Below are 14,994 nucleotides of genomic sequence, written 5' to 3'. Positions count from 1 at the left end.
GACTGTCATGTGGAAACAGCACGGTAAGCTTAAAACACAGCATGAATCAAATTCATTGATTCTTGCATATAGGTGTTTAAATACACATTGCTCAGACAAAATACTTAGAAGTAATTCTACTGTTTGCAAACCACAGTTCATACATGCCTTTTTTACTCTGGTGAAATTCAGAGAATACGGATGGGGTTATTGGTGGCACAAATAACATTTTTATCCATTAATGTTACAAACCATACAAATTCCTAATCTTTGCAGTACTTTACTGTCTCTAATATGCCTGAAGATTGAAACTCACCCCACACTGGAGGGCCTTTGGTCTGACTAGTGTGACCATTCCTGTGTTTGAATGCACATTCACTTCTTCCTGTTTACACAAGCTGGTCCAGGTACCTGTGGGTTTCTGTAAGTGCTACTGCAGGTGCCTGCTCACACAGCAGCATGCACTTTGCCAGACATATGCTAGGTGCACCTGGCTGGTGCTACTTTTGGTACTGTTGACAGCACTGTGGCACCTTGGAGGATGACTTAATCATGAATTCTGCTGTGTTAGAACACCACTGAGGGTTGCCTTCCAGTACAAATCATACTTGATGCAGAAAGGTAAGGGTCAGAATGGAGGAAGGAATATTTTAAAGAGGAAACTATTACAGAGGAAAGCAGTACTGAAGTCATGACGCATATAAATAATCATCCGCATATAAATTATGGAGTTAAAGTTCCTGCTGAGTCAATTCAGTCAGAGGGAAGGATGGGTCACAGAGATGCCATTTTTATGTTTTGTTTTTTTTTTTTTTTTTTTTTTTGTTTGTTTGTTTTTTGCAAGTTTCTGGAACAACAGTTTTTAAAGACCAAAAGTATAACACAAGCAGTCTGTATACATTGACTACAGAAATTAAACTTAGCTGTCTATATTAAGACTTAAGGCTTTCTTTACATTTTCCCTACAGAAGAGTGAAATCATTTCTTATCTAAGAACCATGAACAGATGTCTCTTTTTTCCTTACTATGGTATCCATTTCGGGATGAAAATAATGGATATTTGAAAAACTCAACAATGCAGTAATCTATCATGAATCTTAGCATTTTGTCTCATTCATTCTCATATCTCAGTGGTTTCCATGGAAAACATGTAGCAATACTTAAGACTTTGGAGAGTGACTACTTCTTCATTTTGGACAGAAATCTCTGCTTGTCTCAGTATACTGTAGATTTTTTATATTTGATACACATGAGAAATCAGCAGAAACAGCCCTGGGGACAGAGTAGTTTTGACAGCTGAGCAGCAAGTAACAATGTGGTTTGGGTGTTTAGAGGGAGACAGGAAATGGGTCTGATTAATCATCTAGGGAACAACTAAATCTGAACTTAGTCTATTTGGACACTGTGTGAATATAATTTACCAACAACCTTTGGGCCAGAAAAGAAAAGACATTTTTAAGGGGTTAAAGATGTTTCCTTCTGTTACTGACAAGTATTACAAGCTATTCTCTGAGCTTATCACAGAATGAGGTGTTATGAGAAGCTAAATAATCAAATGCCCAAACATGGTGACATGTAAATATTGTCATTAGGTTGCAGAGGTTATTTTTTCCTTATTTTGCAAACCAAAAAATGCCATATTGATTCATTCCTGTGTTGATAATATTAGAATCCATAAACTAAGTAAACCTTATATTCCAGAATATGATTGCATTGTGATTTTTCTGACTGAAGGACATTGAGGACATTTCTAAGCAGAAAAAATGAGAGGAACTGGTAGTTTGGAATTTAAATTGCGTGTATCTGTAATGAAACAGGGTACTTCAACCCATATAGACCAGTGTGGATGGAAGCAATGAACACAAGACTGTGACCACTTGACACCAAAACCACTGAAATGATTTTCAGTAATACTTTTTGTTTCTATGATGAGTAATTTTTTACCGTTAGCAATTAAAATTCACTAACCTTTTCCTTCTCTTCCCTTCCCATGCTGCTCCCACTCATTAATCCTTCAGGAGCTCCGTCTAGCAGGTTATTTAGCCAAACTGACAAGGGTGCCAATGGGAATGTTGCACAGGATTCTGAACTTGTTGCTGCCCTCCAGTTCCCAAAGTGAGGTTCTTTCTGTCCTCGATTCCATCAATAAATATACAGATGCTGTTGCTGAAGGTGACAGTGCTGCAGATGAGCCTGGCAGCTGTAAAAAAAGGTAAGTGTGATCTTTTCTGGTAGACTGTTGCAAAAGATTGTTTCTTTCTTTTATATTTATTTATTTATTTATTTAAGCTATATTTATTTGCTTGACAAGCAGATTGATGATAAAAAAAATAGGGGGGGTTCATAAGATTTTTCTATGAAATATTTTCATGGTGTAAAGTGTTTTGAAACTGCTGCCTTATTTTATGACATAAAATTGATTAATGAAAAGCTCATAAGTTTTATAACTTTAGGAGTATAATTTAGCTGAATTAGGCAGTTATTTTATAGACTTATAAACCGTGCTCTGATCATTTTATTTTTGTTGACTTGAATTTATTAAAATATTGAAGTCTCTCTCCCAACTCCCTGCCATGCATGACATGAGAAAGGGAGAAAAGATTATTTTTAAATTAAAAATAATTATCTCCAAGCTGGAGAGAGATGGGTTTGAAGGGTGGCCCTAAAAAAAAGAAGGATGTGGACCTGTTAGAGCCAGAGGAGGGCCATGAAGATGATCAGAGGGCGGATGATCATAGCACCTCTCCTATGAAGAAAGGCTGAGAGCTTGAGACTATTCAGCCTGTAGAGGAGGCTCCAGGGAGACCTCATTGCAGCCTTTCAGTACTTAAAGGCTTTGGTACTTAACATACTTCAGTGTTGCTATAAAAAAAGATGGAGAGCAACTTTTTGCTTGGGCAGGTAGTGACAGGACAAGGGGGAATGTTTTTAAACTAATCTTTAGTTTAGAGGAGATTTGCATTAGATGTTAGAAGGGAATTCTTCACTCAGAGGTTGGTGAGGCACTGGAACAGGTTGCCTAGAGAAGCTGTGGATGCCCCTCCTCTGGAGAGATGTTCAAGACCAGGCTGGACGAGACCCTGAGCAACCTGTTCTAGTGGGTGGCATCTCTGCCCATGGCAGGGGGGTTGGAATTGGATGATCTTAAAGGTCCCTTCTGACCCCAGCCATTCTATGATAGGATTCTGTGAAAAGCAGATGTGGCATTGAACCCTCTAGTTGTTGGATGTGAGTTGTTAAGGAATGGCTAAGGGTCCTTGGGACCATATGGTCTTATGTGGTCTTTTGTGCAAAAACCTTTGCATGCTCTTACTGGGTGTATCTGTGGCATTAATGTTAGGGTTTTGGTAGTTAAAATAAGAATAGGGGAAAAAGTATGTGTAGTTGGGGATTTGTTGCTGGAAATTTTTTCTTTCCTTTTCCTTCAGGAAGAACCAAGAGAGGTGGCAAGCATTGGAGAACAAAGTAAGGGAAGATCTGATAAACATGAGTTTGGAAAGAATCCCTTCTCTAAACAGGAGAGAAGACAGGTAAAGAACAAAAAAAAAAAAAAAAAAAAAAAAAAAGGAAGGAAAACATTTTATTATACTTATTTCATCTCCAAAGGTTCTTCTACATCTGTTAGAAAATAAGTTCATAAATATGTTTTTTCTGATACTGTTCTAATCTTTGATGCTTGTTTCCTACAACACATTTACACATAATATGCAATATTTGTAAATGTCTAAAAAGATTATTCTGTACTTACCAACAAAATTCACACATTTTTCATAAACATTGCCCCACCTTCCCTATGTTACTTATAAGGTTAACTTTTCTTACGCAGTTTTGTATCTCATAAAATGTTAGGCAAATTATTGGGGATTGGAAGAGAAGCTACATTTCTGTCTAAAATATGATTTTCTTTAGCTTCCAGAGGAAAGTTACCACTCCTTTGTCATGGTATGATATAGAAAGTGATGCTGCTTTTCTGCCAAGTTTTCATTTTTAATTCTTTTTTTTTTTTTTTTTTTTTTTCTTTTCATTAACATAGCTTGATAAAGAAGAAGCAACTTGCCCTCCTGGAAGAAGCATCATTCATTCGTCTTGGATGTTTATCTATGCATCCTCCTATGGAACAGTCTGGTCAATACGTTTCCGTGAACACTGCAACTGCTGAATCCATAGAAGTATTAGACACAGGAGAGAAGCTATTTTTATTCCGTGACCAGAGAGATCCAGTACTTTCTTTTCATAATTCTCCAAGGAAAAAGAAAAAGAACTTCCTTAATTCCAAAAAAGCTGCACATGCAAGTATGGATTAATGAGGGAAACTTCCATTTGAAGAATCAATTAGGGAAGACGAAGTTATTTAAAAATTAGAAAGAATTGTTTTCATATCAATTTTCATCAATTTTATCAATTTTTAATATCAAAGTGTTGTTTTAATATCAATTTTCTGACATTGTTAATAGTTGTAGTTTTACATTGTCGAACTTCACAATGAGCGTTGTTCATCTTTCAGTTCTTATCAATGCATCTTTTGATGGATGGACCACTTAGTGAGTAAGGAATTGGCTGGGTGGTCACACTCAAAGAGTTGAGGTCAACGGCTCAATGTCCAGTTGAAGATCAGTAACGATCAGTGCTCCTCACAAGTCAGTGCTGGGACAGGCACCGTTCAACATCTTTGTTGGTGACGTGGACAGTGGGATTGAGTGCACTCTCAGCAAGTTTGCCCATATCACCACACTGTGTTGTGTGGTCATAATGCTGGAGGGAAAGGATAACATCCAGAGGGACTTCGACAGGTTTGAGAGGTGGGCCTGTACAAACCGCAAGAAGTTCAACATGGCCAGGTGTAAGGTCCTGCATCTGGGCTGGGGCAACCCTAAGCACAAACACAGGCTGGGTGGAGAATGGATTGAGAGCAGCCTTGATGAGATGAACCTGGAGGTGCTGGTTGATGAGAAGCTCAACATGAGCTGGCAACGTGTGCTTACAGACCAAAAAGCCAACTGTATCCTGGGCTGCATCAAAAGAAGCATGACCAGTACATCGAGCAAGGTGATTCTCCCCCTCTTCTCTTGTGAGACCCCACCTAGAGTACTGTGTTCAGCTCTGGGGTCCCCAGAACAAAAAAGAAATGGATGTATTAAAACAAGTCCAGAGGAGGGCCAAGAAGAGGATCAAAAGACTGAAGCACCTTTCCTGTGAAGAAAGGCTGAGAGAGTTGGGGTTGTTCAGCCTGGAGAAGAGAAGGCTCCAGGGAGAGCTCCACCTTAGAGTGGCCTTCCAGTACTTAAAAGAGGCCTACAGAAAAGCTGGGGAAGGACTCTTAGTCAGGGAGTGTAGTGATACCACAACAGTAATGGTTTTAAACTGAAAAAAAGGGGGATTTAGATTAGATATTTGGAAGAAATTCTTTACTCTGAGGGCATTGAGGCACTGGAACAGGTTGCCTGGAGAAGCTGTGGATGGAGGTGTTAAAGGCCAGGCTGGATGGGGCTTTGAGCAACCCGGTCTGGTGGGAAGTGTCCCTGCCCATGGCAGGGGGTTGGAACTGGGTGATCTTTAAGGTCCATTCCAACCCAAACCATTTGGTGATTCATTCTGTGATGCAACAGATGAAATATGGGTGTTTTGTGATGCACGTTCAGGCATACAGGACTCAGTGTTCCTTCAGTGCTTTGCACTGATTTTACTGTAGCTGTTTCTTCATAATTTATATAGAAAGGTTATTTATTATATAAAGCAGGTACTGATTTACTTGTTCTCGTATTTATGTATTCTTGTAATAAGCTGTGGTATAGCAGATGACATGAAGAGATGAAATGGATGACCCACAAATCCTCTGCTGTCTGATTTTCTCTTAGTCTAGCTAATTTAGTTTAATCTTGTGCTGTTAATAAGCTTTGAATGTTACTTCTGCAGTCTGTGTTCTCCAGTGGTAGCTGATAGTCCAGATCTTCAATGTATGCATAGGCACTAAGCCTTTCAACCCAGAGCAGTTTCAGCTTTTCATTTTTGTGTATAAATTTACTTTGGTAGAACTAGGAATGTGGCTTCAGTTCAGAACTTAAGTTTTAAGTCTTAAATATTTGCAACCTGTTGCAGTGTTTTTCTTCTTGAAGCAATGTCATCATATATGTCAGTAGAAAAGGGAAACTTGTAAATGGACATGTAATACCTTCAAAAGTTTTATTTTTTTATTACAGTGTTGCCAACTGTTGTAATTTTACATGTATGTGGGTATTTTTGAAGTTCTTATTCTCAAATTTCTTTAAAGTATGAGAATATCATTTTACATTTCAAAAAAGAGTTAATTTTCAAAACCCTTCTAATTGATGGAAAGAAGTCTGTAAATGTGAACCCTAAAAACTGTAATAGGAAAATATAAATCAAAAGGAATGCATGTATTTGATAATTCACGATATTCAAGCTGGTTTCAAGGGATATTTTTGAACTGTCTTCAAATGCTATGTTGTGAGGGTACTGTGATTGTGTATTTTGCTGTTTTTGAGGTATGAAGTTTCTATGCCTTTGTATTAACAGGATACCAATTTCATTTAAAAAAAATAAAATGTTACTTTGTATGTGTGTCTGCAATTGGCATCTATTCCCAATGGAAAAAAAACATTTTTTCCCTCTTCACTTGACAAGTTTAAATATTCATTCCACACTAAACAGCAATTAGTGTTTCTTATCACTATTAACATTAGAAAATGTTCTATGCAGTAATTAGCCTGATAATCCTAATTATTTTCTGATTGCATTCTTCAGTCTCTTGAAAGAAGTCATCACTCTCATGGAAAAAGGAGCGTGTCAGGGTAGCGAGAGTTCAGAGTTGCTGTGTTTTAAGGCACCTGGTATGTCCTCCTGAAGGCTAGGGTAGGTTAAGGTGAGGTCTGCCCTATCTTGAGGCAGGTCAGAGCTGCCGCTGGAGGAGGCTCAGGTGTTTCAGAAAGGGGTTCAGAAAAGTCATGTCTCCAGCAGCCCCTGTGCAGGACAAAGCAGTACGAAAAGCTGAGCTGTAGTCAGGGCTGCAAGGAGCACTTGAAAGCTATAGCATCCTCACCTGATGCAAGTAAGACTTCTCCCAAGCCCAGGCCTTCGGCTGTTACTATTATGAAAAGGGAAACAGCAGCATTACTCACAGATAATATTCAGATTTTGCATTGTATCAACATCTTGATTGCAATATCAATTTATTATCCTCAACAGATAATCTGCATGTCTAATAGCAGAAGGCTAATTTGGAACTCTCACTTACCACAACTTTGAAGCAGCTCAGTGAATGTAACTATTCTAGTTGGGAAATGTCATACCCTGATCTGGATCAGTTTCATATCATGCAGTGCATATTCAAAGAAATGTGCTAACCTTAAAATCTCTCTCATCTTACAAAATAGGTACTATCTAGGTAACAGCCCACTTCAATAAATGTTTGATTTATATTCAGCTTTGAGTCACTCAAGACAGAGGAAGGCCCTTGGTGTGCGTGCAGTTCCTGTGTGTGTACTATAGGTATTAGCATCCTTATTTCATAGTTGAAGTCTTCTAAGATGTGCATACTGGACAAGCTGGTCAAATTAAGCCCATTGGGTTTAATTGTCATTGTCAATAAAATCACTAATATAAAGCCAAATTCTCCAGCATTTTGAACATTATCCGCATGGGACAAATTGTTCTTCATTCTCCCTAGATTAGCATGAAAAAAGCATGTCTTATCAGTCTCTTACTTTTAAACAGATGAAGCAATAAAAGGGTTACAGTCTCTGATACTGGTGCTCAATATTGTGCTGACTGTAGAATTTGGACTTAAAAAAAAAAAAAAAAAGCCCCACCTTTGTTTAGCAACTCTCTCTTCTGGTTTCTGCCTGGTTATATAATGCATTTTACTTGGATCGAAAGTATTGGAAATGAAGGAGTCTCTCATTGACACCCCATTTAATTGCTTTCCCTTGGCAGTTCATTATTTTTCATCTTGTCCCTGACCCTGGACATTATACCCACATCGTGGTTGTCATTTCCCCTCTACCTGAGGCCATTGATCAAGGAGCCAAGACATGGAAAGAACAGGAAAAAATAAGTTGTTGGGCAGTGACACTTTAATCTACACAGGAAAAATAATGGTATAATTTACTGAAGAAGTGAATTCTCTCTGTTGGACTGTAGCTTTGTTATCCTTTCTTCACTGGGCACTTAGCTTCCATTGTGCACAGCACTTCTCTGATGCCCAGAGGCAATTCCTGTGCACTAACTGCCCCCACTTCTGGATTTTCAGGAGTCTTATCAGTTGTGCAAAATGGTCAGTTCTCAGGTTTAGCAGACATTGGGACTCTCCTGTAGGCTCCTGTTAGCATTATCATTATCCCGGTCCTCCACTGATAGCGTGACCCCTCCTGAAGGACCATGTGGTGTTTGTAAATTAAAGGCTTGCACTGGTAGGGAACAAAATGCCCCAGGAAAGCTCTAAGAGGAGCTCATGCTGAGAGAGATTTGCTTTTCCACATTATCATACAAACCTAGTGCTAGCACCATATAAAGATTCAAAGGAAAATATTTTAAGATACTTCAGTCATTTTAAGATGAAATGGACACTTCCTGGAACATTTGAAATTGACACGGTCCTCAGTGTCCATAGATTTAAAAAGATTTGGTATGCATAGGCTTCTGGACCCGTGCAGCCATTTGCAGTGAGGTATGTATGTATCACATTTTCTGTGGTGTTGTTATGGTAGTGGTGTTCATGTATGCTGCAGCTTCTTCATGAGTGCATTTACTGGGTTGTAAGTAATTTGAGTAATGAAGTTCTTTGCTACCTCTCTTAAGACAGGTGGAAACAAAATCACATTGTAGATAATAGTGTTCAACCTGCAGACTGCCCTTTAGACAAGGTAGGATTTTAAAAGCTTGTTTATTTTCCTCTCTCTTTTTCTGGCTTGGTTTATCAGAGATACAGATACTGGATTAGCATGCCAGAAAAGTTCCTTACTCAGTTGTTTAGTTTATCTCTAAAATCAAGCTTTTTAAAAAAATATATATTCAATTTTAAAGGTTTCTTTAACAAGAAAGATATTGTTAAAAAAAAAAATACACCCTGGGGAAAAGTGTTTTCTCTATAAAATGTTCAGCAGTGATTGAACTGAAAATGTTTCCCTGAAACAACGAAGTTGAGATTTCATTTCCCTGTCCTCACTATTATGTATTAATTTGTTATGAAATACAGTATACATTCTAAGCCTAATAAAGAATAATTAATACCAAAAATGAATGAATGGATATTGTGGTAGAAACTATCAACATTATGTCAAAATTAAATCTACTGTAAAGGAAAGTGAAAACATGGACTTGGCACTTCTGCAATGAGAAAAATGTAAAAATAGAAGTAATAAGATTAACATTTTTGTGGAAATAATCGTTGCATTTAATAAATATCTTTATCTTCACTCATGGCTATCATAATTTGGTTTTCAGATTAACTTCTAAACTGACAATGTCTCTTTATTAAGGTCAATTCTGCAAAATGCTCATCTGCTTTATTTGAACCTGGGGAAATCATGCTGCTTTCTTTCATTATCTTGTATTTACCCAGTTGCTATTTTAACACCTTTATTTCTTCTGGGGAATGTTAAGTTTTTATGCTGCTATCTTAATACAACCTAGTGCCAGTAATTATACTGCCTTTCGTCAATGGCTCTTGCTTCCTGAGAGTCTGAGAGCAGGGTTTTCAAAGCATCCTAGCCAAGTCCCCTAATTCAGCTGACCCACTTCCCGCTCTGAAAGGTTTTGCTGTTGTGCTGATATGACTGGTGCAGACATAGCTGTACCAGCATCGAGCAAGCTGATTTTGCCTACCAAACTGTAAGAGCTACTTTAGGAAAGGTTGTATTGTCACGGGTCATTGAGTGTTGTGTGAGAGTCCATATGAATGTGTGTACTGGTCAGGCAATATGGTGAAAGTGCCACAGCACTCCTGGTGGGATCCAGCCTTTGCTGCTAGTCTGCCCAGTTCCTCTTCTGCAAAACGGCTGGCAAAGGCCAGCAGCTCAGGTCTGCAGAGCTCTCTTTCTGTTCATTTTCTTGTCGTTCACAGGGAACAAGATAGGGAAGGTCAGACTCAACGCTTGTGAAAGACTTCACGGTGTGCTCACTGCTTGCCTTTGTGTTGCAGACAAGCTGTAATATAAATGGGCCATTTAGTGCGAACTGATAATGTCCATCTCTGTATTCGGACAGTCTGTGCTTTCTCGTGTATATAACCCCTAATTATTTTTTCCACCTCGGCTATATCAAGAAGCCTGAAAGCTACATCAACTGAAAGCAGTTTGTTTTTCCCGACGTTCAAGCATTCCTCTGGAGAGCAGGAGATAGGCATTTGGTTTTAGCACAACATAGCTTAGTTGGCAATACAGGCAGGAAACTCAATTATAATTGGAAAAAGCCAGCTTCTTTGGAACTTGTTCTTAATTATGCCAGAGACCTACCTTCAGAAAAGAGATTTTATACTTTCAACCATTTTTGTCTGAAGGAAGATGACTGAGTAAGGAAATAAATTAAAACCTGAAAGTGGCAGGTACCATTCCCAGCCAAATTAGCACTCAGAATCTGAGGTCAGAACTTGGATGAGTTTGAGCACTGGTGTTAGGCTTTGGCCCTTGATTTTGTGCATTTGAGAATGACATCTTGTTACAACAATATGAGTGGTTTTGTACTTGCTCAACTGAACAAAAATATGCAGTGTTTCAGGAAGAGTAAAAATAAAAAGTTGTTTTGTAAAAAGTATACATTGAAAGACCATTAGAAAATATTTTGAGTGGATAGATGGGCAGTGTCTGTGCTAACTGGAATAAAAGTACAATTGTAATTTTTTTGCAGTATATTTTCATTCTGCTTTTGGTTTGACTGTTACTAGAAATAAATCTGGTAACGTATGCCAGCTGTTTGTTCTTAATTTGCTGTTGATCTCTTAATTCACTGTTCTAAAATTACCATCATGTCTATATCTGCAAATTGGCCTGGGTACTACATACACAGGAGTATGTTGGTCATTCCTCTTTGTTTACTATAGAGATATAGTAGTTCAGGGTTGCATCATTGTTGAAAGTGGCTGATATGATATCTGATATATGATATCTTCCTGATATGAAGAGTGGCTCTGTGCAACAGCAAGTGCTGGCAGCAGTGTCCTAGAAACCCTTTGTGGTCCCGGTTTAGGAAGAGAATCCTTGGGGATCACTTTTTAATTTTATTTTTACATTTTTATGAGGTCTGCTAGGAAGTTTAAATATAGAATGGGTTACTTTTTAATCTCTTTTGCCTGTGGTCCCAATTGCACTATAACTTAAGGAACTGCCTATGTCATCGGGTCCATATCTTCAGCCACCAAGCCCAGATAATCATTCTGCTTCCAGTGAGAGCACCAGTTTATCTGATGAGTTATCTGATCGCTTTTCTTCTATCTCTGCTCAACACCCCTATGAAGCACCGGGGATAAAGTGATTCCTTAGAGGTCAGCTTCTCGCGTACCATCCAGTTCGCCTTGTTGCACTGAAATGTGACAATTTGTTAGATAAGCTGGTAGCACACAACCTGGGGAGAGCTCCAGGCTTTCTTGTCAATTCCTTTCATCTGGATTTGCTTTTCTGTCATGAGGGAGTAAAAGCAGGAAGCCTCCCAGAGGTGACTGAATAAAGATAGGGGAACAGAGGCCCCAGTGCACTGCATTTCACTTGTGAATAAAACAATGACTGAAAAATCACCAGCACCAGGATAAGGCAGCTCTCAGCCAACTGCTGAATATGCAACATGGTCTCTCAGGAGAATTGATTCATGAATAGCACTGCAACAGGAGAGCAATTTCAGGAGCTGTCTGTCTCCTCCAAACTGGGTACAGCAAAGCCATGGGTTTAGCAAATTTACTTTGGTATGTGCTTGATGCAAAGCAGGAAGCTGTAATACTCCATGCAGCATCTGCTGATAAAGATCTTCAAAAGCATCATGCATGTTGCTGTCAAGAGTGAATTTTTGATACCAGGCCTAGACTGTGGAATGAGGGAAATAAGATTATGAAATGGCTTTATTCTGAGAATAGTTGTAGTGCTGCCATTGTGTGTGTTTTTGAGAGGTTTTCTTCCTAATCTGAGTATATTGAGAAAGAGAGCACTCTAATTCTGGCATGTGGAAATAGTATTTGCCAAGAAGATGTCATAAGGAAAATGTGACGAAGAGCTCTGTAAATCCTGGGGAGAAAAAAGCCCTGCAGAAATGACCATGCAGCTTCCTGGCTCCTCCAGTACTTATGCAAGTGAATAGCTCCTTAAATGCAACAGTATTATTTACCTAAATAAATATGTCAGGATTTGGTTAATACAACCCCATGTACACTGTAATTGAGTGTCAGAACAGAGAGTAATGCAGTGTGGCACAAACTCCTGCTAATACGTTCTAGCTGTCAGAGCGTGCTCTGTACACAAGGTATATGCCACAATTGATTTTGCTTTATTTTGACCATCTAAATGTCAAAGTGTCTAATCGAAGCTAAATGTCGTGGCTCTCCCCATAGCTCAGAGGCAGGTGCAGGCACTCCTGTAGGATGCTTCATGTAACACCTACAACTGGTGATATAAGGTGTGCTTTGAGTCTCTTTCTGCTTTGTTACTGAGACTACAAAAGAGGAAGAACTGGAAAATTTAACTCTATGCCCCAGAGTAGGAAAAAAATATTCAGATAAAAATCTATTTATCCTTCTTTTGGGCTCTTCTATACATTTTCAATGTATGTCTCAGAACCTCCTCTTAGAAAAAATATTGAATGCAAGAAATCATGGTTGGAGGGGACAACTGTATTTTATGAGACTAACTAGTAACTGGGCAAAGCAGAGGAGCTTTGCAGGGTTTAAGTCTTTCTTCAAACAAAAACAGAAGCTCTTTTCAGCTTCTGGCTGCAGTTGCCATGGGAACAGTTTCAAACAAATACATGATTGCAGCTGGTCAATATTTTTAATGAAATAATGTTTTTCATTTCCAAAACAAACTTGTGTAGCACATATTAAACAAAATTGGAAATAAAAACATTCAGTCTGATTTGTTTCCGCTTCCTTTCTCTTCTTTTGCTTAATCCTTTTAAATGGCTGAAAATCTTATTTTCCCTTTTCCTTGAATTTATGAAAATAAGCCTTTTTTTTTTCTCTCTCTCTTTTTTTTTTTTTTTTTAATAGACAGAAAACATGCTAAAAATACTTGGATAAAAGAATTGGAAAAGTTGATCATTTTAAACCAGTCATTTTGGGCTAAATCCATGATCTTGGGACCTTGTATTAGTACTAAGAGTATGTACTTAAATATTCAGCACCCAAAATGTGATATTCGTTGAATTTTCCTCCACTACAGTCTAACTCTAGAGGCACCTAAAATTTATAAGCCTTGAAATTTTATTTTCCAGTTACCTAAATGTTTATTGGTGATGGCACATACTAGAGGAATCAAGCTATGCTTCACACACATAAGCTTTTTAGTATGTGTTTTTTGTTCTGTTTTGTTTTGCTTGTTATGTTTATTTCTTCCTTCTGATGCCTTCTTGGTGGGCCACCAGGGCTTTACAAGGTAAGAGTGTTTTTGTAAAAGATGTTTTAGTGTTTTATCTTCAGGAAACAGTCAAATGCTTAAAAAACAGCCCTAGAATTTGTGCAGGGATACAACTTTAGAGTGTTGCACTGCTTGTATGAACAAGGGCAACATAAGCTTGAAAGCAGAAGTATTCCCTCTGCACAGCTGGTTCATGATACTGCTATAGAGTTAGCCTCTACACTGTCTAAATTCTCTAAAGTTCCATATATACCTGTCTAAATTCTGAAAATCAATCACTCAAATGTCTTAATATGAGAGACTAAAACTGCCACCCCAAATTAGTTGATGCAGAACTATTAGATTCATCCAGCCCCAGCGTTTCCCTTGTTCCAGACCCTCTATGCAACCTGAAGGAAAGATGTGCTGTGGGCACAAGCGCTGGTTTCATCACTGCAGATTGTGTTAATCAAGATGAACACCAACAAATATTTAGACTCCTTTTGTGACAGTTAATATCTAAAGAGCCTAAAAGGCTGCCTGGGACTGTACTGCTGACATATAAATCCACCAGGTCTTTTTGTTGAAGATGATGCCATCATGTCCAGGAACTGCTGCGGTGGTGGTCTGAAACACAAGTAGTTACTCATGTGCCATGCCATTGTGTTATGGAAATTTGAAGTGTTGATCATATCTGTGGGTGTCTCCATCAGTCCCAAGAGGAAATTGTAAGGTGTTTTTCTTTTCCCCAGTTCTTCCTGAGGCTTGAATTAAGTAACCAGCAAGCTAAGTATGCTTATGTCCTTTATGAAACAGTACTGTTATATTACACATCTGTGAAAATTACACTTACAGCCAGATCTTGAGCACAGATCCATTGATGTTAACAGATGCATCCTAATTGGTACCCCTTGAAGCTCTCTTGATGATTCATGTGTTTTTGCTCTCTTGTGTGTTTTTTTTTTTTCCTTTAATTTTCTCTTTTTGCTTTAGCATAAACATATAAACAGAAGAAATAAATACATCTGTGCATGATTTCTGTGTTGTAACTGCAAACAAATTCTTAGGCCTGAAATCCATTTCTCTCTATTCATCCTTGTCTATCCTTCCTTTGGCACTTGATTCTGTTAAACTGCATAATTCTAACTATGCATGTGGACTGTCTGGTAATACCAAGCAGTCTTGCAGGGTGTAGGGAATTGCAGGTGGATTGACAATTACCATTCTCATGCCACACATTTTAGGCCCATAATTTGCATCCCTTTTACTCACTTTGCTTGATTTTTTTTTTTCTTTAAAAAGTGATTCTTTGTGTTTAAGTAATGTGGACTTCACATTACTTCCATTCCTCCAGTATTTGTTCTGAATAAGCATGGTAAAGAAGTATTTCTATTGCCAGTTAACAGAGTGGGAAATGAAGCACATAACAAACAGATTCAAAGAAAGAGAGTGGACTTTTCAGCAAGTG

At 38.3% G+C, this 14,994-nt stretch overlaps 1 protein-coding gene across 1 annotated transcript in view; it reads left to right on the top strand.

Moving 5' to 3' along the window:
- The window catches only part of EVC2 (EvC ciliary complex subunit 2), a gene marked incomplete at both ends in the record, with an annotated part of 68,094 nt that extends 63,811 nt beyond the window's left edge, over positions 1-4,283 (top strand). The window contains 3 exons of the mRNA XM_084286538.1: positions 1,998-2,191; positions 3,408-3,509; positions 4,013-4,283. Of these exons, the coding sequence (XP_084142664.1) occupies positions 1,998-2,191; positions 3,408-3,509; positions 4,013-4,283 (567 nt within the window). The remainder of the gene's footprint in view (positions 1-1,997; positions 2,192-3,407; positions 3,510-4,012) is intronic.
- Between the last annotated feature and the right edge of the window lie 10,711 nt (positions 4,284-14,994).

This window comes from Netta rufina (assembly GCF_964035555.1).
Source record: "Netta rufina genome assembly, chromosome: 4".
Classification (NCBI taxonomy): Eukaryota; Metazoa; Chordata; class Aves; order Anseriformes; family Anatidae; genus Netta; species Netta rufina.
Note: the sequence above shows the minus strand (reverse complement) of the source record. Positions and strands in the feature narration are given on the sequence as shown.